The sequence below is a fragment of the Acomys minous genome, assembly GCF_964271855.1.
Source record: "Acomys minous genome assembly, chromosome: 3".
NCBI lineage: Eukaryota > Metazoa > Chordata > Mammalia > Rodentia > Muridae > Acomys > Acomys minous.
The window spans coordinates 20,150,251-20,175,721 of NC_140485.1; the positions used below are offsets into that span (position 1 = coordinate 20,150,251).

At 44.1% G+C, this 25,471-nt stretch overlaps 1 protein-coding gene across 3 annotated transcripts in view; it reads right to left on the reverse strand.

The window, feature by feature from the left end:
• Positions 1-3,144: 3,144 nt before the first annotated feature.
• TMEM87B (transmembrane protein 87B) overlaps positions 3,145-25,471 on the reverse strand; it is a 37,790-nt gene continuing 15,463 nt past the window's right edge. Inside the window, exons 10-20 of one of the 3 annotated variants that reach the window (XR_014778063.1) lie at positions 22,505-22,598; positions 20,996-21,069; positions 16,555-16,661; positions 16,415-16,473; positions 14,974-15,077; positions 11,966-12,039; positions 9,855-9,925; positions 8,369-8,421; positions 7,192-7,222; positions 6,141-6,319; positions 3,145-3,752 (exon numbers count right to left, since the gene is read on the reverse strand). Coding sequence is in view for 2 of the 3 variants with exons in the window: in XM_084775908.1 (XP_084632034.1) it covers positions 6,260-6,319; positions 7,192-7,222; positions 8,369-8,421; positions 9,855-9,925; positions 11,966-12,039; positions 14,974-15,077; positions 16,415-16,473; positions 16,555-16,661; positions 19,273-19,346; positions 22,505-22,598 (727 nt within the window). In the remaining variant the exon portion in view is untranslated. Of the gene's footprint in view, positions 6,320-7,191; positions 7,223-8,368; positions 8,422-9,854; positions 9,926-11,965; positions 12,040-14,973; positions 15,078-16,414; positions 16,474-16,554; positions 16,662-19,272; positions 19,347-20,995; positions 21,070-22,504; positions 22,599-25,471 lie in introns of all 3 variants that reach the window. The other 2 variants (XM_084775908.1, XM_084775907.1) reach the window with 2 other exon arrangements.

Sequence of the window (25,471 nt, forward strand, 5' to 3'; positions counted from 1 at the left end):
AGTGTGCGGTAACTTCAGCATTAGGGTCTCACCTTCAAGTTCTGGAAGATGACAAAGGGCAACAGCAGTAACCAGCATTGTTTCGGGGAATCTTCTAGGTTTAACCTGACCAACAATTTGAAGGGGATAATTCCTATGCTTGGCATATCAATCAATCTATGTATCTACCTACTTGTTTATCCATCCTTTAACATGTACACACACACATGTATTTTTAAGTTAACAAAAAGCAATGCTTCCCTAAGGCTTTTCAAACGCCCCTAATGTAATTTCCCCCAGCCCCCTCTCTTTGCTTGGGATTCCTTCACTAGTTTTCAGCTAAATTCTTACCGCCTCCTCCCCCAGTTCTCCGCGCACAGCACCTGTGTCCAGCTACCCAGCTCCTTCCAGCCCCTTCCTCCATTCCTGTGTGCACGTGGCACTGGGAACTGAACCTAAGGCCTCATGCCTATTCTTAACAAGTTTGAAAAGTCCAGCACTTAAATATGCAGCACGGGCCAGGTGTGGTGGCACACACCTTTAATCCCAGCACTCAGGAGGCAGAAGCAGGTGGATCTCTGAGTTCAAGGCCAGCCTGGTCTATGGAGTGAGTTCCATTGCAGCCAGAGCTATGAAGAGAAAACCTGTCTACAAAAGCCAATAAATAAACAAAACATTTTAAAAGGTAGCATGCTTAATTTCTTTAAGGCCTTTTCTTTCACATTGGCAGACTGACATTTAATAAGTGTAAGTGCATTTATTAGTTGGTTAAAGGCAAGGAAATCAGAGTTCTTCAGAGAAAGTGTTTGGCATCACCCGCTGAATGGTTTGGGTACGTTTGCCCGTGTATAATTGTCAAGGTCTTTACCTGAATTCAGCTTCAGATCAGCCTGTGGGAGCAGATTTGATGATCACTTAAGGGAGGGGGGGGGCTTGTCCTTTTAGTCTGAGTACATCAACCTTTGAATGTTTAAGGTGGAGTTTGTCTCAGTCAAGTTGGCCCCCCATGGCCCAGTCTCAGCTGCAGCTTGCCGTCAACCTCTGCTGACTTATGCAGGCTGCACACCAGGCACTTTCTTCTGTATTACCTTCGCATCTCACTAGCAAATAACCAAAACTGCCCCCCCCCGTCCCCCTCCCCCTTCCCCCCCCCCATCCCCAGGACTCTGAGGAACTCTTTCACAGATGATGCCTGCTAGTATGCTACTAGCCTATTCACTTTGTCAGGAGGGCGACCCCTGGCAAGCTGGTTAATCTGTGACTCTCGGCTTTCTCGTCTTTAAGCCAAGGGGAAGTTACAGTAATGTGCCTCCTGGCATCTTGGCTAGAATAGCGGTGAACTAAGCCTGGAGCCCTGCAAATAGTCCTGCCCCTCCTCCCGAGTGACTGCTGTTAGAGACACAGCTCAGGCATGCCCTCTGAGGTCTCCATGTTCCCCCAGCACAGCTCCAGGCTGTGAAGCATTCACACCTGCTTACAGCAGGATGTGCTCTATGCCTGTGCCCTAAGGCCACACTGGCTCTTCATTTATCTCCTATCATGTTGCTCTTTTTTGAGACTGGGTCTCTCTCTGTCACTCTTGCTGGCCTAGAACTCTATATAGAACATGCTGTCCTGAACTCACTGAGATCCACTTGCCTGTGCCTCTGGGGTGCTGAGGCTAAAGACATACACACACCACCACACTTGGCTTGCATACCTTTTCTTATGACACTGTTATATTTTATGTATTTGTTTGGTGTGCTTCCCTTTAAAAACACTAGGGAAACACAGAGAGCCAAGGGTAAGGCTTCAAGACTCTCACAGGCTACTGCCTCAGACAACTTAGTATTAGTTCTGTCTTCTACAGAACTAGGGCAGTGGCGGGGCCCATGACTATGTCACTTCCTGGACTAACTGACAGGCTGATGTGGCCATATACGACAACATACTCAGAAGCAAAGTCCACCGCTTCTGGGTCTAGCCCTGGAGTGTCCAGGCTGTCTCTGCCCTTTGTGCTGGTTGGATGCAGACCGTGTGTCTTGCTTCCACAGATGGAAATGAACTGTGGGACCCTCCGGAGCCATACGGAGGAGGGCTGCCCTTCCTACCTCTTCACTCACCCAGAACCATTATTTGAAGAGATCACTTTTTGTTGTTGTTTTTCAAAACATGGTCTCTCTATGGAGCCCTGGCTGTCTTGGGACCCACTCTGTAGGCCTGGCTGGACTTGAACTCAGAGACCCAGCTGCCTCTGCCTCCCAAGTGCTGGGATTAAAGGCATGCGTCACTATGCCAGGCTCAGATAACTTCTTAAAATCTCATATTTTTAGATTTATATATTTTATGGGTACGAGTGTTTTTGCTTGCTTCTATGCGCATTGCATGCACATGGTGTATGGGGTATAGTGCTCTAAGGCCAGAGGAAAGCATCTGATCCTTAGGGATTAGTTAGACAGTTGTGAGCTGCCATGTGGGTGCTGGGAAAACCTCAGGTCCTCTGCTAGAACAAGTGGTCTTAACTGCTGAGCCATTTTTCTAGACCATGGACTGGATTTTTTTTTTTTTAACTGTAATTTCTGACGGGCTGGAACCCAGCCGTGATCGCTTGGTAGCTGAATTCAATGCCAGCACAAGCTGTGGAGCCATTCAACACCTTGCTGCTCAGTCCTGTGCTTTGCTTCCCACAGGCAGAGGTCTGCACATGTGCCCTTGTTCATGCTTCATACATGTACTTCCTTTTTATCACAAACTCTTCACTTTAACTCAAAAGCTGCAACCCTTCCATAGGAGGCGGACGAGGCACAATTCACTCACTGCTCTTGTCTGGTGCTGAGATTAATTAGCCTATGTCTAGTTTTACTGTGTGTGCAGAAACCTTGTTCTGTATACTTGAGAGATTTCTGAACACATCAAGAGAACTCTCGTTTTATCACTGAGAGCTGACAGGTCTCACACACATGACAAGTACATATACACACATACATATGCGCATGAGTACATATAAACACACACAGGTACACAAATTTAGGCTAACCTGGTTTAAGTACCTTCCCATTTTTACCTGGTTTACCACAACTGAGGCTGGACATTTTCTGACTTTTAGTTGTGTCCTGCCATCTCCTGAATTCACATTTCCTACAGATTTTCATGAGGCAGCACTAACAGACATCCCAGAAAACAATCTCCAAATGTCAGAAAGCAATTTATTTAAAAAAAAAAACAAATCAAATATTATAAGGCACAAAAATACAATTTTCAAATGAAAGTCCTTTAAATTTCTGTGTTCAATATTCAAAGAAATTTATTCCAAACTATAATTTAACCTTTTTAAATAGAGAATATATTTTTAACCTCTAAATTTTCTCCCCAAAGAAATGAGTGTTTTCCTAGATCTAAAGAAGCTTCTTAATACAGTACTGAGTTCCTGTCCTATAACGTACACTTCCTTAAAAATCTAGTTTTGTCACCTACACACGTTTGTAGGTTCAGAACTTTATGTATTAAACTTCTTTCTCGCAGACGTAAGGCTTGGTGTTTTGTATTGCTTACTGCATGCTGTCGATCATATGAAGACACACGTATCAGAACGAGAGACAAAACCAGCATGATGATCTCTCTCAGCTTTAGTCATATACAGCCAGGGCAAGAGCCCCAAACCTTCAGAACGAGGGTGTGAAAATCAGCTCTGTATGTATGTACACTCAAGCTTAATCTTGACAGTACAGTAGTCCAAACATGATGCACCAGAAAGCAGGTGGCACTCTCCACAGGACAGAAAAACAACTAAACCCCTGAAACAAACAAACAAAAAATCCAATCTTAAAATTTCCACCTCCTGTTTCTTTCCAAAATATAATAACTACCCCCAAAGGCAGGTGTCTAAACGTTAACCTGATTCAAATCATGAAAAATGTCTCAAGCAAACCTCATAATCTAACCATCAGAATCTAACATGAAGTGTATAGCAGGAAGTCTTGAACACAAAGCTGGAGACTTCTCCTCAGACTTCTCAAGTAAAAGGTCGGCCCGTCCAAACGCATCCTGAACAGAAACTGAGTGGAGCACCTGGGAAGTCCCAAGTTGTCTGGAGCTTGAGGCAGGTGGGGAAGGGTGTTATGGAGCTGCATGGTAGACCTGGGTGGCCCTCTCAGTCCTTGTGATCCACAGTGACAGCGCGGGGACACATGCTGGGGCTAAGATGGCCCCCAAGAAATACTCAAACTACAGGGCCCCGAACATCAGCACAGTTATCATTAAATGCAACAGACACTACACAAATGCTTGCAGAAACACTTCTAAGGAGATTAGGATGAAACTCCACTTTCTCTGGATGGAAAGAAAGAAAACGTTCATTTCAGCCTGGAGCTGTGGCACAGGAAGCATCATTTGTCTTTCCTGTTTTCAGAAACATGTTTTCAGAAACATGACTGATGTGGCATCAGAAACACATTTCCCCGGCTGTCAACTCCCCACTCACACCCTCCTCAACGTGTAGCTCCTGCTGGCTGTAGGCAGAAACAGTCACCTGCAGGCATGTGGGTTGAAGGCCAGGCATTAAATACAAACGAGAAGTGGGCCACGGTAGTGCATGTCTGCAATCTTAACAAGAGGTTGGCAAGTCCAACTTCAACCTGGGCCACACAGTGACACCCGGCCGCACCCTCACCCCCACCAGCAAGTACACCTCCTGGTTAAGAAGGAGGGTTAGAAGAACTGGGTTAAAAGGTGGACTATGGCAAAGCTAAAACAGACAACATACCAGGAAGCACAGTGCATGGGAGACCATCACAGGCTGAAACTGAAAAAAAGGAACAGACACCAACATGCTTGAACAGGCCACTCTCCCCCTGGCAAGCGCCAGGGAGCAGTAGGCCAGCCTTTCTCTACCGGGTCTGCCAACACCGAGCACTTTGGCAATGTTCACTATGGAGACCACATTTTCAAGAGAAATATCTATAGAAACATATGTGTATAACCCCTTCAAACGAGCACGCAGGAAATAAATTCAGAAGTAGGTAGTTGAAAGAAAAAGGTTTGTTTTGTGGTGTCACAGTGAAAATTATCTCAGGTCATAGGTGAATGCTCTTCCTCGTCATATTTTCATGTTTTTCCAATTACTCCAAGTTCTTCTAATTTATAAGGCCAGAAGTCCTCCAGCGAGAAGCCATGTGAGACCCTCCCATTCATTACCACAATAAATGTCCACCAGCTTTGTATCTTTGGTCATGAAAGTAGCAAAGCATTCACATTTTCATCACACTACATTCAAGTGCCTTTCAAGTCTAGAACATTCTGTATTTTAAAAAATATTAGAACAGAAACTTTCAATCATACATTATAAGCATAATTTAACAAGACAAGGTGTGAAATACAGTTGAGGGCAGGTTAACTACATGTTGATGCATGGTATAGTTAGATGTTGGTGTAACCAACCGGTTCTGCGTAAGTGCACATGAGGCTCACAAGAAACGGTGCACCCAGGGGCTGGGATAAAGTGCTATACGGGAGTCACACGTGGCCGGGGGTCACACACAGCAGAATTAGCAGCAGCATGTGTACCTGTGGCCTGCGAGTCTTTGGACATACCTGTCTCTCTTTGTGTACACGTTCCCGAGCTTAGACTCCATGACCATGCAGAGCATGGTGGTGTTTACAAACAAGAGCTTTGTGCACACCAGCAAAATGGCAAGGCTAAATGTATGAACATGCTCATGTTCCAATATTGTCACCTCAGTATAAAAAAATCGAATAAAATTATCACTACAAAAGACGAACACTCTGGCACTGGCATTCCGGAGATCATGTGAGTGGGAGAGTGTTGACAGAGATTCTTTGTCTTTTCTCTCTCTCTCTCTTTTTTTTTTTTTTGGTTTTTTGTTTGTTGCTTGAGACAGGGTCTCAGTACGTAGCTCTCTCTGGTTGTCCTGGAACTGTAGACCAGGCTGGCCTTGACCTGACACTAGAATGTGCCATCATGCCCAGCTACAGAGTCTGCTTTCCTTGGGGAAAACTGAGAGATCACAAATCTGTATGCTCGTGGCTGCCACCCAGCAGGCATCTGAGTACATACCACCAAGACATGTTAACTTATTTCCAAATTCAGGCAGCTTAACAGCAATGAAGCTGCTTTATGAGTCAGTTTTAAAGATGGCTTTATGAAGGCGGCAGACTTCCCACACCTGAATTCTTCATTTGCGTACACAGATCTCCAAGAGAACAACACAGTAAAACTTGTATCACGGGCGGGCGAAGCTGTCAACCGCACTTCCCACTCACACTGGACCCACTGCGGTCCCGATCACATGATCTTTTCTGAAGAGAACATTTTTTCAGCTATTTCAGATCTGGTCATAATTTCCTGGAGGGGGAAAAAGATGGGTGTCAAGCTCTGGTGCTAGATCCACTCTTACAAGTCACTATTTAATCTTATAATAGACCTAAATTTGGGGATGTATCAGATAAGATTCCCCCTCCCCCCCATGCTCTGACACAGCAGAACAATTATCAGCAGAGATGGGAAAAGGTCAGCTTCCTTCCGCCTGTGAGGGGCGGGACTGTAGCTAACAGGACCTCAAGTGAGAAGCTTGTTTCCTATTACTGAATCCAGAGTTATTTGTCATACCAAGTGGATTAAAGTGCACTTTCCTGAGGTCTGCAGACCCTCCACCCTGTGACCCTGCTACAAAGGAACACAAGGTGACTTCAGAGCCATCCCCCTTCCAGCTGCTCTCAAGCCCTACAGCCAACAGTGTGCACCACCGCCCTGTGTGAGCCAACACTTTGTCATTTCTCCTTTAATCCACATACTGCACATGTGGCCTGCCTTGGGCTACCCTGCAATGTCTACTTGACCCATAATTTACTTCCCCACCCAAAAACTTCATTTAAATTTCATGCTTAGTAAGTAAAGCTGGAAAGAAACTATCCCCACAAATTAATCTACATACTGCCAGATGCTAAACAACAGGCTCATAATGCCTTTGAAATCACACTTCCAAACTCAAATCTCCTGAACTGTCTCTTCCCTTCATTTGCACCAAGCAGCTTTAACCTGCTTCTTGGCCTGCAGAGGGACTTAGCCCATGTCCTGCACACTGCAAGGCCTCACACCGCATCCTTCCACTGCTCGGCTGGAAATGGCTTCAAAAAGTAACTTGCAGAATTAACTTTTTGTGAAATACATCGTGAAAATGAAAACAGCTCTAGGGAAGTAAGCAAGAATATGTTTACCTCATCTGAGTCCACTAACACTGGGAGAGCTCTGAAACAAAAGAAACAACAAAGACAGTGTCACTCAAGCAACGCTCATGAGTCATGGAAACCCGACTGGGACAATGGGCAAGAAGGGAGCACTCAGGCTCACTAATGTGAAGTCTCTGGAAGCCTCAAATGAGCCACTCTACAACCAGAGATGTGGGGGCGGCAGGGCTTCTGGGCAGGACCAGGGCTTAGGGTGCTGGCTGTGTTCTACCATCTGATACAGAAAGGGACTTATTTAAAAACTGCATTGACATCTACCTAGGATGTGTGTTTTCCAGAACGTGTATTCCTTTAAAAATGTTGAGTCTAAAGTTAACAGAAATATTTTAAAACTCTGAATTTAAATAGAAACAATCTAGTACAAGCAGTTCTGCACATGGGGCAGTTGGTTGAAAATGCACATGAGTATTCTAAACAAAAGCCACACTCCACTCCCTATTCTCAATGCTTTGCTATTTTTTTATTTTTGACACTTGGCTGGCCAGGCAAGGTGGTGCACGCCTTTAATGCCAGCACTTGGGAGGCAGAGGCAGGCGGATCTCTTTGAGTTCTGAGGTCAGCCTGGTCTACAAAGTGAGTTCCAGAACAGTCAAGGCTACAGAGAGAAACCTTGTCTCGAAAAACAAACAATTAATTAATTAACTAAAAGCAGACATCGGGCTGGTGGGATAGCTCAGTGGGTAAGTATGCAACCAACTGATGACTTGAGTCAGATCCCTGCGCCCCATGTGGAAGGGGGGAACCATCGCTGTAAGTTGTTCTCTGACCTCTGTGACCATGTGTGCACACATACACAAATGGATGGAGTAAGTGGTTTACCTATGTCTGCACTTTTCTTTAAAAACAAAATAAAATGATTCTGAAAACTGAAACCAGGAAGAGCCAGTTAGTTGCAGGCCACTAGTATAAAATGGGTGCACAGTGGAAGGACAGGGAGAAGGTGGGAGCTGTGTTCAGCTGTGTGAGAAGTAGTGATGGGGTCCTGCACAGACACACACAGACACACAGACACACACACACACTGTCTCCCCCCCCCCCACTCACTCACAGATGCATACACGCGCGCACACACACAGGTTTGAGAAACAGAGAATGGAATCCTTTCAAACTACAGCCTCAGGTTCAGACGTGAACAGAGGATATTTACACGTCTGTGAACGAAGAAGGAATATTTTCTTCCACCCACTTCAAATCTTCATCCTGTAGAAATAAATATTTATATTAACCATCACCTGAAAACATAATTTTGGTAGCATGTTTGTAAATGTACATACTTAAACCAGATGTTAGGTGTCACACACTATGTGCCAGTGTTTCATAAATGCCAGGTGGTGGCAGTGCACACTTTTAATCCCAGCACTCCAGAGGCAGAGGCAGGTGGATCTCTGTGAGTTTGAGGCCAGAGTGGTCTAAAGAGTGAATCCAGAACAGCCAAGGCTACACAGAGAAACCCTGTCTTAAAAAACCAAAATTAAAACCAAAAAAAAAAAAAAAAGAAAGAAAGAAAGAAAGAAAGAAAGAAAGAATTCGTCAAGTCCAACAGTGAACAGCACACATGGAACATACAGCACCTGCCCTGTGGAGCTCCCACACATATGCAGTCTTTATATAGTATCACTGCAAGGCAGCAGAGTGCAAAAGAGTGCAAGGCTTCATTCTGCTCAACCAGCACCACCATCACTTTTATGCACGCCACCACTATAAGGTGTTTTTTTTTTTTTTTACTATAAGGTGTTTTAAGACTCATTTTCTAGCTGGTTGGTGGTGGCACACGCCTTTAATTCCAGCACTCGGGAGGCAGAGGCAAGTAGATCGCTGTGAGTTCAAGGCTAGCCTGGTCTACAAAGCGAGTTCAGGACAGCCAAGGCTACACAGAGAAACCCTGTTTCGAAAAACAAAAACAAAAAAAAAAAGACTCATCTTTGAGCCAGATGTGGCAAGTACATGCCTTTAATCCCAGCACTCAGAAGGCAGAGTAGGCAGACCTGAGTTCAAAGCCAGCCTGGCCTGCATAGTGAGGTTCACTCAAATGCTGAGTCACAACCATCTGGAACCATGCAGTTCCAGAGGCTCCAGATGTCTCCTCTGACCTGAGGATACCAGGCACACACACACATGGTATACATACATACGTACAAACAAAATACTCATATACATGAAACAATTTATAAACCCCTGCCTTATTTATACATTTCATTCATGCCTTCATGGTTTTAAAAAGCCTTTTGCTTTGGAAAGTGAATGGGACATATGAAGTCCTTTTCCCAACAGGTAACCACCTGTACCTAAGATGGCTTCAAAAGAAATTGCTTAGATATGCTGAAAAGCTACCACGGACTTTTACCAAAACAAAGCATTAGTCTGGGATGAGCCTGGCAGAGCCCTGGCCAGACATGGATTCAGACACAGAGCCCTAGGGAAGCCTAAAGGCTGCTGGCTCAAGCTCAGCACCTGACAGATGACAACAGACACAGTGACGCTGCAGTTATGGGCCTGAACATGCACTGGTGCATGGGAATAGCTAATTTAATAAGAATAAACTTTAGCAAAAACTCCTTTGATGATCGATGACTCTAGCATGTATACAGACTCTAAAGTATTAGACAGTCACTCCACTAAATACAGATACTCACAAAATTATCAGAAGTAGGTTTAGCTGTTCCGTTTGAGACCGTTTTTGAGGCTCTTAGTTTTATTCCTTCAGCTACAATGAGAAACATCACAAGATATATAAAAATTGTAAGTCCACATTTAATACCCCAATAAGAAAAAAGATTATTTTTTAAAAGAGAGTTAGGAGTGGCCACTTTGGCCACGGGAGTAGTGTTAATATGCCATTTCAGAATTAGAAAAGAGGCACAGGAAAAGCTAACAGGCTTCTGAATCAATATGCAACAACTGGGCATTTACAGGTGAACACACCCAGTGGGGCAGGAGCACATCAAGGTAATTAGCCAAATGTCACTTCAAAATGATCACTTCTTTGCACCGGGAAATGAAGGCCTGTCAGCTGTCTGAACAGACCCCGAATCCCTAACATAGTCACTGTATTGTACTACCCTCTAGCACTTGTCCTCTTGTCCAACTCAAATTCTGTCCCTTTAAGCAACTGCTGTCCCGTTACTGTTCCTGCTTTTTCTCCTAGGCTCAACCTCTGCGACTCTCTGCACTGAGAGCAACCATCTTGCTCTGTGTCTGTAATAAACGGGATCTGCCTTCCTGCCCTGGCCAACCTCACCGAGGAGTGTCCTCCAGGCTCAGCCTCTAGTAACTGTGGAGCACAACAAGCAGGTTTTCAACTTGCTGGCCTGAAGTGCAGCTGGGGCGCTCAAGCATACATACACCCAAAATTCAATTTATTTTAATGTGTAAGGATTTAGAAATGTGTAAGATTTACAATATTTAAAAAATAAGACATCTTTGGGGGCTTGGGATATATCTCAGTGGTAGAGCATTTGCCCAGAATGTGTGAAGCCCTAGGTTTCATTACTAGCACCCCATACACACACACACACACACACACACACACACACACACACACACACACACACACACACACACACACAGGCACACACTCATATGCATAGATATCTTGAAAATTTTAACTTGCTTGACATATAAGCATCAGGGTATCCTTATGGTATACAATACGATACAAAAATTATTTTTCTTCATATTTTGTGAAAGCTTTTTATTTTTTTAGATTTAAAAAAATTATGCATGTGTGTCTATGTGGGTATGTACATGAAGGTCAAAATCCTCTTAAAGAGATTTTACACTGTCCATCACTTGTAATAAGCAGTGTGTGAGGCATCCGCTCCACCTGGCCATCAGTCATGCCGACGGTAACCACTATAGGTGGGTGGAGCAGCTCAGTGCTGTCTTGTATCTCCATGGTTACTGAGAACTCCAAGCACATTCAATCTGCACGCTGTTCAAGTCTTCTGTTCACTGTTTACCAGGTGGGTAACCTTTCAATGGATTTCTTCTTTTATCGTTTTCTACCTTTTCTTTCTTTCAGGTGGCATCCCTCACTGAGCCTAGAGTTCGCCATTTCAGGAGGACTGGCTGGCTAGCAAGCCCTACAGAGCTGCCTGTTTGTACTGCCCCTCCCACTCTCCTCCCCCCCTGACTCCTGCAGGTGCTGGGATCCAAACTTGAGTTCTCACAGTGTATAGCAAACACTTGTGGGCCGCCTTGACAGTCTGTATGCACATCTGTGCACACATGCATGTGTGTGGTGGAGGACAACCTCTGGTGTTATTCCTTGGATGCCATCCACCTACACTAGCTTGCAATCAACTAAGTTAGGCCAGCCTGGCTGGTAAGTGAGCTCCAGTGGCCTGCCTTCCCAGTGAGCTACCATGCCCAGCTTTTTTTTTTTTTTAACACTGGTTCTGGGAACTGAATTCATGTCCTCAGGCTTGCAAGGCAAACAATTTTATGGGCTGAGACATCTCCCCAGTCCTCATAGGCAAAAATTTAAGCAATATATGTGACCTTGGATCTCAAGGGACGATTCCTTTCTGAGCCGAGCGTGGTGGCACATGCCTTTAATCCCAGAGGCAGGTGGATCACCATGAGTTTGAGGCCAGTCTGGTCTACAGAGTGAGTCTGGGACAGCCAAGTCTACACAGAGAGACCTTGTCTCAAAGCGCCCCTCCCTCAAAAAATCTTTATGTTAAAACATATACAATAGTCACATATATATACAATAATCATAAAAAGAAAAAAAATCACGCACTTAAATTTTCAGATGTTACCATGAACTCCTCGACTTCATCATCAGAATCATCTATCAAGGGCATGAAGGCATACCTAGACAAAAGCAAAGGAGGCTTTAAACCTGCACCTGTCAGTCACTACATATAAAAAACTGCACTGCCCAGGTTTCTTATGCATTAAGACAACTAACCTCCCACCTACCACATTTTAGCGGTTTCCCTAATGAAAAGAGGATGCTAATCAGATTAGTGACATTAAGGGGGATAAGATCAAATACCTTCTCAAAATTACTGTTGATGGAGCCGGGTGCAATAGCGCATGCCTATAATCCCAGCATTCTGGGGGGAGAGGGGGGTCAGAGGCCTTTGTGAGTTCAAGGCCAACCTGGTCTTAGGATAGCCAAGGCCACACAGAGAAACCCTGTCTCAAAAAAAAAAAATACTGTTGATGACAAAATTTATTGCTACAAATTGTCAAGCATAGAAAGGAGGAAATGTAAAGACTGATTATGTGTATGAGTGTGTCACCTGCATATATTTCAGAACATTGCATGCCTGGTATCTGCAGAAGGCAGAGAAGGGCATCTGGTGCCCTGCAGCTGGAGTTACAGGTGTCTGTGAGCCACTGTGTGGGAACTGAGGATTAAACCTGGGTCATCCGCAAGAGCAGCCAGCACTCTTAACCACTGAGCTATCTCTCTAGCCTTCAAGAAGAAAATGTTTATAGACAAAAAAGCCTTATGAGTTTGTTTTGTTTTTGTTTTTTCGATATAGGGTTTCTCTGTGTAGCTCTGGCTATTCCGGACTCACTTTTTAGACCAGGCTGGCCTGGAATTCTCGGAGATCCACCTGCCTCTGCCTTCTGAGTGCTGGGATTAAAGGCGTGCACCACCACTGCCTGGCTAAAAAGCATTATGTTTAGAAGGCTGATGTTCTATTTTCATCTCACTAAATGAATCTATATTTAAGCCAACATTTACACTTTAGAATACTCTGGACATTTTTGTATTTTAATTATTAAATACATCATATAATAAATATACTACATATGATGCACTGTTGAAGGAGACCATCTTTCCTAAGGTCTTTTGGGCCATATCTATCAAAGTAAAGGCTCTGTTGTCTCATAGCACTAGAAAAGTACCTCCAAAAGCATTCAGAAAACATTGCTGATAATAACAAAAAAAATCTAATAACAAAATGTCTAATATTTTTGGAACATATACACACACATATATATGTATGTGTGTATGTATATGTGTGTGTGTGTGTGTATCCACTCACATTACAAAAGACTGCACAGCCCTTGGTTACTGTGATACGTCTACCTATGGTAATATAGAGGCATATTTTAAAAAAGGGTATAGAACAATACATGTATATATGACTATTCTTATTTTTATTATTTAGTTTTTTAAAAAATTCTTTTAAGGACAGGATCTTGCTGTGTATTCCACGCTGGCCTTGAACTTACACAGATCCACTTGGTTCTGCTTCCTGGCTGCTATGATTAAAGGTGTGCCCTAACATGCCCAGTGGTTTAAACGTTTTTATTTATTTGTGTGTGCACATGGGCTTGCATGTGCCCATACTACTGGAGGTCAGGGACACCTTTCAGGAGTTGGTTCTCTACTTCCAACATACAGGTGCCAACAATGAATCCGTGTCTGTAGTCTTGAGGGCAAGAGCTTTCACCTGCTGAGCCACCTCACTGGCCCAATATGACCCTTTGTTAAAGGGAAAAGGAAACACTTCCTGGCATGCCCATTTCGTTTTCCCTAGAGGGATACATAGAAACTCAGTAGTTCTCTCCTCGGAGAAGAGGTGCAAGGGAAGGTGGGCTGACCATCACAGTCCACAGTGCGGCTTTCTGAACTGACATTCAGCCCTGGGCCACTGGGTCCTGCTCTCTCTGTCCTTCTTTCCTGAAATGTAAAATAGGCTGAAATCCAGAACCCCACACTCTATACCTGCTGGAGCATCAGGTCAGTGCTCTAGAAGCTTCTGACACTGAGCATTCTGGATTTCAGATTAGGATGCTTAGCCTGCGAACTCTATGCAAATGTTCTAAACTCTGAAGAAAACATACCAAGCCAAAAGCAGTTCTAAGGATGTGGGCTAAGAATGCTGCACCTGCTGCACCAACTGAACTGCACACTTGATGACGTCTATGTACATGGCTTTTCCTCAGTTCTCCTCAGACACACATTCCTCCCTAGCCTAATCTTTCACATGCTAACTCTATCTTAAAGCTATACCACAGTACATTCAGATCTTCATCTACCTCCTGGCCGGCTTCATGCCCCTCTCTCTGTCTTCTTTTTGTTATGCCTGTCTTCTCCACCTGACTATTACAATTACTTAAAAACAAAGCACTTCCCAACAGTCTCTGTCCGTGCTTTGTGTCAGGGTCCCGACAAGCATCACAGCCCGTAGCGAAGGGATCCGTGAGGTGGAGAATGAAACTCGGGTCAGCACCACTTTAGCAGGCGCTGGGTCAAAACTTCCAGAGTCTGACCTCAAGATTTGTTTTTCTTACACATTTAAGCACAGTAAAACTTTGGGCGGGAGAAGGGATTGTCTTCATATGACAGTTATCATAACAAAGCTTTAGAAAAATTCTAAAGCTACATCAAAAACTCCCTTGCAAAGCAGCAAAGCACCTGCACGTTTACAACAAACAGTGGCCGGGCAATAGGCATCGAGGGCAGATTCTGTTGATGGAGGAGTCAAAATACATGGGACCTCTTTCATAGGGGCCTAAACAATGCTCAGGATTTTGGGGGAGTCAGGTGAAGGCTGGCTCCATAGAACAGCAAAAAGATTGCCAGGTTGTCAGACAACATTCACTCCAGCCTTCTGGGTGAATGGGGTGTCAGTCATTTTCTTCCCTTCAAGAAAGAAAAGCCTAGTGTTTAATAATTCTGGATTTTCTAATGTTTTCTGTGAGATGCGCCTCCTACAGTTTTCAACAGCACAGAAGGTAGCCAACAAATGCTTCCAAGCTGTGTCTCCCCATCTTAATTACCTCTGGTTATTGGCCGATGGCCTCCACAAGAACATTATCACAATGAGGATGAGGGAGAAGAGGAAGCTCCAAAATGCATCATCAACCCAGAGCTCCATCCAATCCTAGGACAAGGACGATCCAAACATAAAGCATCCACTTTCCGATAAATGTGCAAATGTCCCATTCAAACAGTGCGCAGCAGTGCCGAGACCTCCCTCCTTGTGAATAAACAAGTAATAATTTTCTTCCAAGGAATCCTACGTTGTAAGCATTGTTTTGAAAAGGCATACATATTTACCTTCACAAAATTTTAGGACCAACAGAAAGATTTAGGGGGTTAAAATCAAAACACAGACTTAGAACTTTAAGCAGAAAATAACAAAGAGGAGAGGGGAAAAGCCAGAAGGTTCAGCTTCTTTCCTTTAGTCCTCTCTTACACTGCAGCAGCTCGAGGCTTCTGGGCACACTGTAGGTGTGCGTGATCTCAAGAACCAGGTTCTGAGGGAGAACTGTATGCTTTCCCAGTTAGCATGGGGCATCTCCCCAAAGCCAACGCTGAGTGGGACACCAATGCAACACCACACTTAGATGTTTAGTCCCATTTGGATACAAAGCCTGGCTGAAGGCGTAGCTCAGTGAGGCAGAGCACGTGCTGAGCATGTGCAGAGTCCTGGGTACCACTCTAGCAACAAACAGTAAAAAGAAAGGAAAAGGGGGAAAGGAGCACAAAATTCCTTTTCAAAATATATAAAAAGCAGTTCAAAAAAGGGATAAAAAAAATTCTGGAGGAATTTGCTCAGATAGATATTTATTTTTGGTGTTGTGAGATAGGGTCAAATGTAGTCCAGGCTCACCTTGAACTTTGGATCCTTCTGTCTCCTCCTCCACCTCCTGAGTGCTGAGATAAAGGCTTGTACCACTATGGCCAGTTTATGCGGCACTGGGGTTAAACCCAGGGCTTGTGCATCTGAGGCAAACATTCTACCAACTGAGATCCACCCTTAGCTTCAGAGTTATTTAAAAGGGAAAAAAGAAGCCAGGCAGTGGTGGTGCATGCCTTTTATCCCAGCACTTGGGAGGCAGAGGCAGGCGGATCACTGTGAGTTCAAGGGAAACCTGGTCTACAAAGGACAGCCAAGGATACATAGAGAAACCCTTTCTCGGAAACCCGCCCCCCCTCCCCCGAGAGAGAGAGAGAGAGAGAGAGAGAGAGAGAGAGAGAGAGAGAGAGAGAGAGAGGTTTTGATGATTCTACAGAAAATAGGTCAAAATGAAAGAAAAATCCTCAATAAAATTATTTTACAAACTAAACTCATTGAAATTCCACAAAATAAAACAGTATAATTAAAAACAATAATTAATAATTAATTAAATAAATGACAATTCTTTAATAATTTAATTAACCACTTATTAGCTAATCAATTTAATTAAGTCTTGAAATACTTAAGATTTTACTTACTGATTGGCATTTTGCGATCCTGAAGGTCTTCGTTGTCCACACCATAAACACTATGGAAGCTGAAGGACAGACAGAGTCACCTTTGAAAAAACATACAATCCTGACATGGGCTGTTTTAGAAAGAGGCACAGAAGGCTTACCCAGCACAGCAAAGATGAGAGTATTTGTAAAATGCCTATACAGTGAGAATTTCACCGTGTTCTTTCTGAGCCTTAGAGTCTTCATAGTCTGTGCCAAACTTATAAAAATGTGAAAAACTAGTTAAGGAAAAACATGGAAAATGGCAAAGTATAGTTAAAAGAAAACACAGTAAGAATCTTGTACTATATTCCCAAATACATCAGTGCTAAATACAGTTCTTAACATTTGAAGTCAAAACACAGAAAATGTATCTTGATCTATACAGTATGACCATTCTAAAATTAGTTAATTACAGTTTTCTTTTTTCTAAAAAGAGATTTATTTATGTATTATTTATTTATACAGTCTTCTGCCTGCATGCCAGAACATTCGATCTCATTATAGATAGTTTCTTTCTTTCTTTCTTTCTTTCTTTCTTTCTTTCTTTCTTTCTTTCTTTCTGTTTTCCAAGTCAGGGTTTCTCTGTGTAATAGCCCTGGCTGCTCTAGAATTCTCATTATAGACCAGGCTGGCCTCGAATTCAGAGATCCAACTGCCTCTGCCTCCGAGTGCCAGGATTAAAGGCCTGCACCACCATGCCCAGCTATACAAAATTTTACATTTTTAAAAAAAAGTAAACAGACTTCAAGGGAAAAAAGCAAGAAGGCCTGTGATGTGTTCCTGTAACACAGGACAGTGCAGGGAGTAGTCAAAGCAGAAGCCCTCAGCTCAGACATGCCTTCTATTACCTGTGACACTAATTGCTGCAAGGCTTTTCAGTTGCTTTTTGTTTTCTTTTTCTAGCTAGTTCTTTTTTTTTTTGGGTGGGGGGTGCCCACCAGGTTTTTATACATTTCAATGGAGGTGACACCAACGTAGGAAAGGTGATGTTGCTGAGGAACAGATGGACATCGTAAGCCCAACATTTGAGAGATGGACCCTGATGAACAAGGGATTCTAGGCAAGCCTCAGCTACGAACAGTTCAAGACCAGCCTGAAATACCTGAGCCCCTATCTCAAAGAGAAAAAAGAAAGCGAGGGGGGGGGGGAACATGCGATGTTCCAGTTTGGAAGCCTCCATATCCGTTCCTGTACATCCTAATCCAGTGGCTGCCAAAGACAGAAGGTGTTGAGGAGGGTACTTGGTCATAAGAAACACTGCTGTGGCTGGCCAGTACACGGGAATTTTTTTGTTTGTTTGTTTTTTGAGACAGGGGTTCTCTGTGTAGCCTTGGCTGTCCTGGACTCACTTTGTAGACCAGGCTGGCCTCAAACTCACAGCGATCCACCTGCCTCTGCCTCCCAAGTGCTGGGATCAAAGGCTGGGCCCCCACCACCTGGCTTTCTAGCTAGTTCTTGCATTGTGCAGTCAGTAGGTGTAAGTGAGTAGTTAGGGCATCTATCAATTCCCTTTTATAAATTAAAAACTAACAGATGACACAAGACTGAGTTTAAATAGGTATCTTATGGAGAGATAGGGACACACTAGGAATATAAGCTCTTTAAGAGTTAAAGGCCAAGGAGAAGACCTGGAGACAGGAGGAAGCAAGCGAGGGGAGTTGGCCGGACACAGTGACACCATACAGGTCTTTCCATGAGGTCTCTGGGTTCACATGGGGCCTTTAAAGAGGTTGTGCACTGGGTTCAAGGACATTGGAATGAAAGGCTTGACGTTGGTGAAATTAGTTGTTTTTTTTTTTTTTAAACTAGACAATGGGTCAGAAGGCTCAGCTAATCATTCATGAGACAGAGAACAGCACTGGAGGACACGGGGCTGTAGTCAAGTAAGGCAGGAGCGTCCTGGATCTGCTGACTTTCCCCAGAATACAAAATGGTGGAGGGGAACTTTCAGCGCTGGATGCTTTCCAGGAGCACCAGGCTCAGCAAAGGTCAATCCTGCCAAGAATGAGGAAAGAGGCGTCCTTGCTGACCCCCAGTCCAGCAGAGGCCTGCAGGTCTCTGCTCATTTAGTGGGTTCCTCTTTGGGAAGAGAGCAGCAGCATTTATTAATGAACCAGACACCACAATAATAGAATGCAGAGCAGTCTTTGGATTCATGCTTGTTATGTAAAGGACTACTTCATAAATTAAAAATATCCTGTTCAAACTAAACCTACTTTATAAAAACTGATTTTTCAATCTTTATAAACGTCTAATATTTTACAAGATGTTCCCTCCCCTTCCTTTCTTCCCCTGGCACCCCCTCTCTCCCTCTCTCTCTTTCTCTCTCTTGTTTTAGTTAATTTTTTCAAAGCTCTTTGAATCAGAATGTCACTATGTAGCCCTGGTCAAGGCTACATAGATTCTTCTGCTTCTGCCTCCAAGTGCTGGGATGCTGGGATGCTGGGATGCTGGGATGCTGGGATGCTGGGATTAAAGTGTGCATCACCAGGCCTGGCACGACTGGCTCCCAAAGCAACACAATCCAACTACTTAGGACCTACTGTGACATTCTACAAAAATGCAAACACATTGTACCCCTTTAAACAGATCAAATGAAACAAGCAAATTTGTTCTCATTAAATCATCCAAAAGTGTTCTTTAGAAGCCAAGGGATTAAAAAATATCACAAGCAAATTTGAGGCTACCTAAAGCTTTACTTACCAAGACACTGTTTAGGTCAAGTGTAACTCCCCCCACCGCCGCCCCCTGCAGAAGGGAAAGCCGTGAGGAAGCGCACAGGCCCCACAGGGTGGAGAGAGGCAGCCGAGCATGCTGCGGCAGGGGCAGAAAAGGATATCCACCAGCACAAGCCCGAGTCAAGGAGAGAGAGAGGCAGGCTGGCCAGAAGAACAAGGTCAGAGTCATTCGCCTGCAGCAAAACAGCAAAAATAAAAAAATAAAATAAAAAAAATAAGCAAGCAGGAAAGGGGGGTATGGCGAGACATAAAAAAAGGCTGCCAACTCCAAACCTGTAAGTTAGATTCTGACGGGATTAACGGCTTTTGTGTTAGGTTCATCAAAATCAGAAAGCAAGGTCATTATCTAAAACCATCAATTTTTTAATCTAGCCCTGCTAGTTCCTGCTTGTCATCTGTAACCACTCAGGAAACCCACTTCTCACTCTATAGTGCTTGAAAATGACCAAACAGCAGCTGATAGCAAACTCTGAATTCAGGTTCAAAGGAAAAGGGTATTAGAGTAAATCAATACCACCCAGAATAATTTTAATTTCTACATTTCTTTATGACACTGAGTAAGTTATATCTCTCATCTTGCTCTCCTCACCTCCCTAGCCCCTACCGGAAGGAAACAAAGCCCATGCTGTGCAAAGGAGACGATACCCTGCCCACATTTACAGAGATGGGATCAGAAAATAAAGAGCTGCTTTTCTATAGAACTTTCCATGATAGGGAAAACTACCTGAGTGTTTTCCCAATAAATCACTCTGGGTGGTTAAAAAGAAATCTTTGGACTATATATATATCTTTAAATTTCCGAAAGAAAACAATACATTTTGTTTGTTTTGTTTTTTCAAGACAGGGTTTCTCTGTGTAGCCTTGGCTGTCCTGGACTCACTTTGTAGACCAGGTTGGCATCGAACTCACAGAGATCCACCTGCCTCTGCTTCCTGAGTGCTGGGGTTAAAGGCGTGAGCCACCACGTCCAGCTTTGTTTGTTTTAAGACAGAGTCACTTTATGAGCCCTGACTGTCTCTGAACTCTCTTTGTAGCTCAAGTTGGCCTCTGCTTGATGCAAGGACATATTTCCTGACTTGTGAAAAGCTCTGAGCACAAGCTATTTTAGGAAAGAGGCAATTTCCAAAGGGCAGCTCAGGCTCCTTTCTACATACACAATGGCAGAGGACAAGCCGTTAGGACCGAGATGTACTGCTGGGGGTTGGGGGTTGCTTATCCTCCCAGTCCCAGAGTTGTCTATTTCCTGTCCGTTCTTGGCAGGAAGGCAAGCGGCTCTAAGAAGCCACTGCAGTGCACTCTTCCTGTGGCCTCATCTGCCACGATTCCCCTCTGACACACACACAAACTGAGGTGGGACATTCTGCCACTGTCTCCTTTAACTTCACACTTTAACTCTGTGTTCCCCTCAGTTCCTCTCCAAGTGTTTCCTCTCAGTTTCCTTCCTCATAAACTCCTGCTTATGCTACTCAATCATTTCTGTGAAGTCTTTACGCTTCTCCCTCTTGCCTCTACTCTCACACCAACATTCTAAAATGGCAACTTCTCCTGCTCTGCTGTTTCAGCGAACTCTGTAAGTGCAGAGACAATGCTCTCTCTCTGCACCTCACTGTGAGGTGTACACTGAGCACTTACATGCCTAGGAACAAACAGGTAAATAAAGACATTCTTATCTGGACAGTTACGACTTTCTTGTCTTTAACTAAACTTCTATATTGAAAAAAAAATCAAGCACAATTATATTTCATTCTATCATTATTATGAATTAACAGTAATGTGATTTTAATGATGCCGCAAACTGTTTTGGAAGGACACGATAAAGGATATGAACCACACAAAAATGGAGTCAATAACTGCTAAAACAATGTCACTCAAAACAACAGACAAGTGCTTAGAGCCCTGAAAGATAAAAGTAGGGAAAGCCTAAATTTACACGACTTTCATTGCAGTGTACAAGTACCATCTGATGAAGAGAGACAATTTTGCTTTTCATTAACTACAATGCCATGGATGGTTTTATACCCTGATGGAATCGGGTTTAGCACACAGAAGTCATCTGTTTTGGAAACAATGAATGTACTTTCTTACTAATTTATTTTATGCTAGAAATAAATAGATTGGCAAATAAATAAAATGCTTGTCGTGCCCCAGTCTCACCCAAACCTGCCGTTTCAAGATCCTTCCAAACCTAGAGCTGGGAGTATCAAAGAAATCTGGCCCTGACCTCCCCTGCCGGTAAAGGGACAGACGCACTCATGCAGAACAGGCAGAGTAAGGGCGGAGAGTGGGTGGAAAAAGAGTAACAAATAATAAATTAGGCACTTGCTTCAAAATTCATATTAAAAACAGCCACTACCTTAATTGTTCAGTATGTAAAATTTAAAATGTATTATATTGTTTATAGATGGGGTATTATTTTTCCTAGACTTTTTAGCAAAGATTAACCTCCTATGAATTATACATATACATATATATTTAAATATATATAAAGGATTCTTCATGACTACGCAAAAGAACAAATATGCTCAACGAATAAGAGAGAAGGCTTGCTGACAGAGACACACACGCATCACAACAATGGCATGAAGATTCTAACACTGCTGAAAATGTCCTCCTCTAAGAGCCAAACAAAAACACACAGAGTAACTGCTCTGAGCACAAGGACATCATCTTCCCATTGAATTCAAATACGTTTTGGGTAAAATACAAGATTTTTTGGATCAAGTAAACTACAGCAAGCTCCTTAACCACTTGGTCTCGACAGCTTAGGAAGCCCTGCTCCTTTCACTGAGTTGCTGGGCTGTTTTGCTTTTATTTTCCTTAGGACTTTTTACAGATTAAAATTCCAACACTTCCTCAGAGGACAAAGTGCTGCTGGCCACATGACCGGGTCTTCCCTGAGCCTGAGCTCCTCCTGGGTCTTCCAACAATGAGCCCGGACTCCTCAGAGAGCAAGTCCAGTCAGAGCAGAGTTAGAGCCAAGTGAGAGTCAAGAGCATAACTCCCTTTTGTCCCTTTGGACCTGTTTCTGAGCCCAGGATAAGATATGTCTGTGTTTAAAGTATGTAAGGGCAAAGTTAGAGGTCCCTAATAATGACCACAGACATTTCTGGATAGAGCTACTTCCAAGGGTGATATCAGTGGTGCTTTCACCATCTGCCACTTTAGGAAACACTCCGCTGGGCTTTTCCCTCACCAAGTATTAATAGAGCAGACTAGTCCACCTGAAAAAAGTTCATACATTTTTATCTTAAAAACAAAGAAAAACGAAGAGACAAAGTATGATGGCATTCTATAGCAACAAAAAGGGGTGAAGGGTTAATGTGACTTTTACCCCAATGACTCTCATGACGCCTTCAATGGCTGCAAAGACCAAGTAAAGCAGTCCCAGTCCAATCACCCGGTGCATGACTGTTCCCAACCGAGGCCTGGAGTAAGCAGAAGGTGGGGGGGGGGGGGGCACATGGTGAGTAGAGAGCATGTGAACACAGAACTCGCAGTGTCAATACAGAGAGGGCACTATCTAGTCACAGAGCAGTGCGTGGGACTCTGTGTTTTCTTTCACAGGACACATCAGAGGCCCAGGAGCACCCGGTGCCGGCGAAGAACCTGAGTGTGGCCACAAAGGTGCCGGGGGAGCTGAAGTCCAAGCACTAGGATGAACATAACCAAGTACTATTTCTTAGGTTGCAGGAACAGGCTGGAGAACCTAGGATAAGTCAGCTTCTAGGGCTGACCAAGATGATAGCGTCTACTAACGCCACCTACAAACTACCCAGAGCGCTGTCTTGAAGGAGCCCATTGGTCTTGTGACTGACACTGCAAAATGAGTACAAGGCAATCATGCTAAAAACTCAGGTGAGGAGCTAAGTGTCAGCTGGAGTGTGGTGGCCCCTGTCAGATTACAGGTAAGGATGGGCTTGGAATGCAAGGTCCAGGCTGGCCTTGAACTGGTGATCCTTCAGACTCCCTGTTCTGAGTGCTGGTATTATGGGTGTCAAGAGACCTAGTTATAGCCTAACAATTCTACTCCGTGATACTTACTCAAGGAAAACAAAACAAGTCTATCTAAAAGCTTGTTTGTCAATGGTCATGACAGCTTTACCATTATTGTCAAAAATTAGGGGGAAAACTTTCACCAGCTATAATAGCCCAACACATTTAGGGAGAAGAGCATCCTCACTACCTCGGGAATGCTATATGTAACAGAGCCCTCTAGGAAGCACGCGTCATGGGGATGAATACTCGCTGTGCCCCTTTAAGATAAGCACAGCTCCTGCTTAGTGTCCTGCCTTTAGAATGGAAAGAGCTCAGCAGAACCAATTGTGGATGATGACCCTCGACTAGAAAGCCAACAAGATCATACATAGGCTGGCTCTCAGCACCATTAAGAGGTAAGCAATTTAGCTAATCTCTACTCTGTAGTGTTGTTTGTCTATACCTGACACATTCAATTAGAAACGAAGCTGAATAAAAAACATTTACAAAAGTGACCAGAACTCCAAGACAGCTATGAGTTAAATTAGCCAATAACATGTCAGAAATTGGGGCTTAAATGAAAAAAAAAAAAAGAAAGTCTTAGTCTTTATGGTGGGCAGAATCCTCACACCAGAGGGATTGGTAGATCAGCATTGTGACAGCTAGGAAGGAAGATCTGTAATTCAAGGACATGGCTGGGTTTCCATGTTTGCATCTGGACTGAGATGGCAGTTTCTACACAGAGTCTCCACTGCCCTTGTGAAAAAACCACCAGACACAGCAATGCCATCTCTGCGTTGGTCACAGAGCTAACCCAACTCCATCATTTGTTTTAGCTTCCCTCCTGTCTATCTTCAGGAAACGCCTAGGAGCCTGACACCTTGGCGCTAGCTGTCTCCCAAACACAACGGGAATCAGCAAGACGGCACAAGAATGCAGACCCTTGAAGACACACCTTTTTTTTTTTTTTTTGAGACAAGATTTCCCTGTGTAGCCTTGGCTGTCCTAGACTCACTTTATAGATTAAGCTGGCCTTGAACCCACAGCAATCCGCCTGCCTCTGCCTCCCGAGTGCTGGGATTAAAGGCTGTGCCACCACGCCCAGCTGGAAGCCACGCTCTTAGTACCACTTTTCTATCTCTGCCTTTGCCGTGGATACTTCAGAGCGCCTCCATTTCTCCCAGTATTTTTATAGTAGTTGACATCAGGGTTGCTTCCCCAATGATCCTGTTACCTTGAAAAGAGCCATGCACTTAAACTACCTGCCAGCCGTTCACACTACTGTGCAAGGACAATGGCTGACGTTACAAGATTTCTACTTCAAAATGACCTTCCTCTCACCTCTGCAGGGCTGCCTGTGCCTGTGCTGCAGTGGTAGGGTTAGAGTCTCAGGTGGGACGCTACTCTGGGCGAGCATGACCCCTCCTGGCTCCCTGGGTAGGTCAATGGCACCACAGCCCATTAGTGAAGCCTGCAGACGGGAGTGACCCAGATGATGACAATCTTCAGTCTCCTACCAGATATCACCACAAAAGCAGGGAGGGTGTTCCTGTGGGTCACAGCCCTCCCAAGCACGGAGTCACCTCTGGGTACATACCCCCCCACCCCCAGACTGCTTTATAGACAGTAACAGTGTTGACATCTGGATGGCTATGGGCACTGGCCCCTTCACTACCCCCACTATGACTAGTGGAACCGCTGCAAGTTGGGCCCAGCTCATGTTTCTTGCAAACCTAGGTACCTCTTACTCAGTTCTTCTATCAGCCCTAGCCTCTTCTGCAAGCTTGTTAAAACAAAGTCAAGACAGGTAACCAAGGTCGTGAGAGAGGAAGCCTCGGGGTGGTGGGGTCAAGCCTCCTGGCTTCAGTCTTGCAGTTTCTGGACCTATTATGGAGCTCTCATGGCTCTAACGTTAGAACAGAGTACTTCATGGCTTTGTGATCTACAGGGCAAGGGAAGATGGGATGTCCAGCAGAAAATAAGTGACGGCCCTATTTATGATGGCTATGTACTTGGGGCTTGGATTTGCTGCACCTTTATAATAAAACACAGACTGATATAAGGTGGTACACGCCTATAATCCCAGCACTTGGTGGGCTCAGGCCACCTTGGCTACTTGGGGTTCATTTCAGGGTCTTCATTTGGAGATAATATAAAATGGCAGGTTTTTTTGTTGCTGCTGGTTTTTTGTTTTTGTTTTTTCCCCCAAGATAGGGTTTCTTGGTGTGCCCTGGCTGTAACGGAGCTTACTCTGCAGACCAGGCTGGCTTTGAACTCACAGAGATCCGCCAGACTCTGTCTCCTACGTGCTGGGATTGAAGGT